The sequence below is a fragment of the Chiloscyllium plagiosum genome, chromosome 10 (assembly GCF_004010195.1).
Source record: "Chiloscyllium plagiosum isolate BGI_BamShark_2017 chromosome 10, ASM401019v2, whole genome shotgun sequence".
NCBI classification, from domain to species: Eukaryota; Metazoa; Chordata; class Chondrichthyes; order Orectolobiformes; family Hemiscylliidae; genus Chiloscyllium; species Chiloscyllium plagiosum.
Genome location: NC_057719.1, coordinates 1,891,210 through 1,892,942, shown reverse-complemented (window position 1 = coordinate 1,892,942; position 1,733 = coordinate 1,891,210). Strand labels below are relative to the sequence as shown.

The 1,733-nt window shown below is 58.2% G+C and overlaps 1 protein-coding gene across 1 annotated transcript in view; it reads right to left on the bottom strand.

Annotated features, from left to right (window-relative positions):
* Positions 1 to 706: 706 nt before the first annotated feature.
* Positions 707 to 1,733, bottom strand: part of LOC122553913 — a 14,511-nt gene continuing 13,484 nt past the window's right edge. Inside the window, exons 2-4 of the mRNA XM_043698421.1 lie at positions 1,429 to 1,577; positions 1,252 to 1,388; positions 707 to 1,179 (exon numbers count right to left, since the gene is read on the bottom strand). Of these exons, the coding sequence (XP_043554356.1) occupies positions 726 to 1,179; positions 1,252 to 1,388; positions 1,429 to 1,577 (740 nt within the window). The 3' untranslated portion in view covers positions 707 to 725. The remainder of the gene's footprint in view (positions 1,180 to 1,251; positions 1,389 to 1,428; positions 1,578 to 1,733) is intronic.

Here is a 1,733-nt window from a genome sequence, read left to right as displayed (position 1 = left end):
ACAGTCCGTATCCCGATCTTTCCCACAGTCCGTATCCTGATCCCCGTCTCTCCCACAGTCCGTATCCCGATCACTCCCACAGTCCGGATCCTGATCCCCGATCTCTCCCACAGTCCGGATCTCGATCTCTCCCACAGTCAGTATCCCGATCCCCGATCGCCCCCACAGTCCATATTCCGATCCCCGATCTCTCCCACAGTCCGTACCCAGATCCCTGATCGCTCCCATAGTCCGTATCCCATCCCTGATCACGCCCACAGTCCGTGTCCCGATCCCCGTTCTCTCCAACAGTCCATATCCCGATCACTCCCACAGACCCTATCCCGATCCCCGATCACTCCCACAGTTTGTATCCCGATCGCTCCCACAGTCCGTATCCCGATCACTCCCACAGTCCGTATCCCATCCCCGATCACTCCCACAGTCCGTATCCCGTCCCCGATCACTCCCACAGTCCGTATCCCATCCCCGATCACTCCCACAGTCCGTATCCCATCCCCGATCACTCCCACAGTCCGTATCCCATCCCCGATCACTCCCACAGTCCGTATCCCATCCCCGATCACTCCCACAGTCCGTATCCCATCCCCGATCACTCCCACAGTCCGTATCCCATCCCCGATCACTCCCACAGTCCGTATCCCATCCCCGATCACTCCCACAGTCCGTATCGCGATCCCAATCCGTATCCCGATAGCTCCCACAGTCCGTATCCCGATCCCCGATCACTCCCACAGTCCGTATCCCAATCCCCGAACTCTCCCACAGTCCGTATCCCGATCACTCCCACAGTCTGTATCCCTATCACCGATCACTCCCATAGTCCGTATCCCGATCACTCCCACAGTCCGTATCCCGATCCCCGATCTCTCCCACAGTCCGTATCCCGATAACTCCCAGTCTGTATCCCGATCCCCGATCTCTCCCACAGTCCGTATCCCAATCCCCGAACTCTCCCACAGTCCGTATCCCGATCGCTCCCACAGTCTGTATCCTGATCCCCGATCACTCCCACAGTCCGTAACCCGATCTCTCCCACAGTCCGTATCCTGATCCCCGATCTCTCCCACAGTCCGTATCCCGATCACCGATCGCTCCCACAGTCCATATTCCGATTCGCGATCTCTCCCATAGTACGTATCCCGATCACCGATCGCTCCCACAGTCCGTATCCCGATCACTCACACAGCACGTCTCCCATCCCCGATCACGCCCACAGTGCGTATCCCGATCGCTCCCACAGTCCGGATCCCGATCCCGATCACTCCCACAGGCAGTATCCCATCTCCGATCACTCCCACAGTCCGTATCCCGATCACTCCCACAGTCAGTATCCCATCTCCGATCACTCCCACAGTCCGTATCCCGAATACCCCCACAGTCTGTATCTCCCACAGTCCGTATCCCGAATACCCCCACAGTCTGTATCCAGATCACCGATCGCTCCCACAGTCCGTATCCCAATCTCTCCCACAGTCCGTATCCCGATCCCCGATCACTCCCACAGTCCGTATCCCAATCTCTCCTACAGTCCGTACCCCGATCCCCGAACACTCCCACAGTCTGTATCCCGATCACTCACACAGTCCGTATCCCGATCTCTCCCATAGTCCGTATCCCGATCCCCGATTTCTCCCACAGTCCGTATCCCAATCCCCGAACTCTCCCACAGTCCGTATCCCGATCGCTCCCACAGTCTGTATCCTGATCCCCGATCACTCCCACAGTCCGTA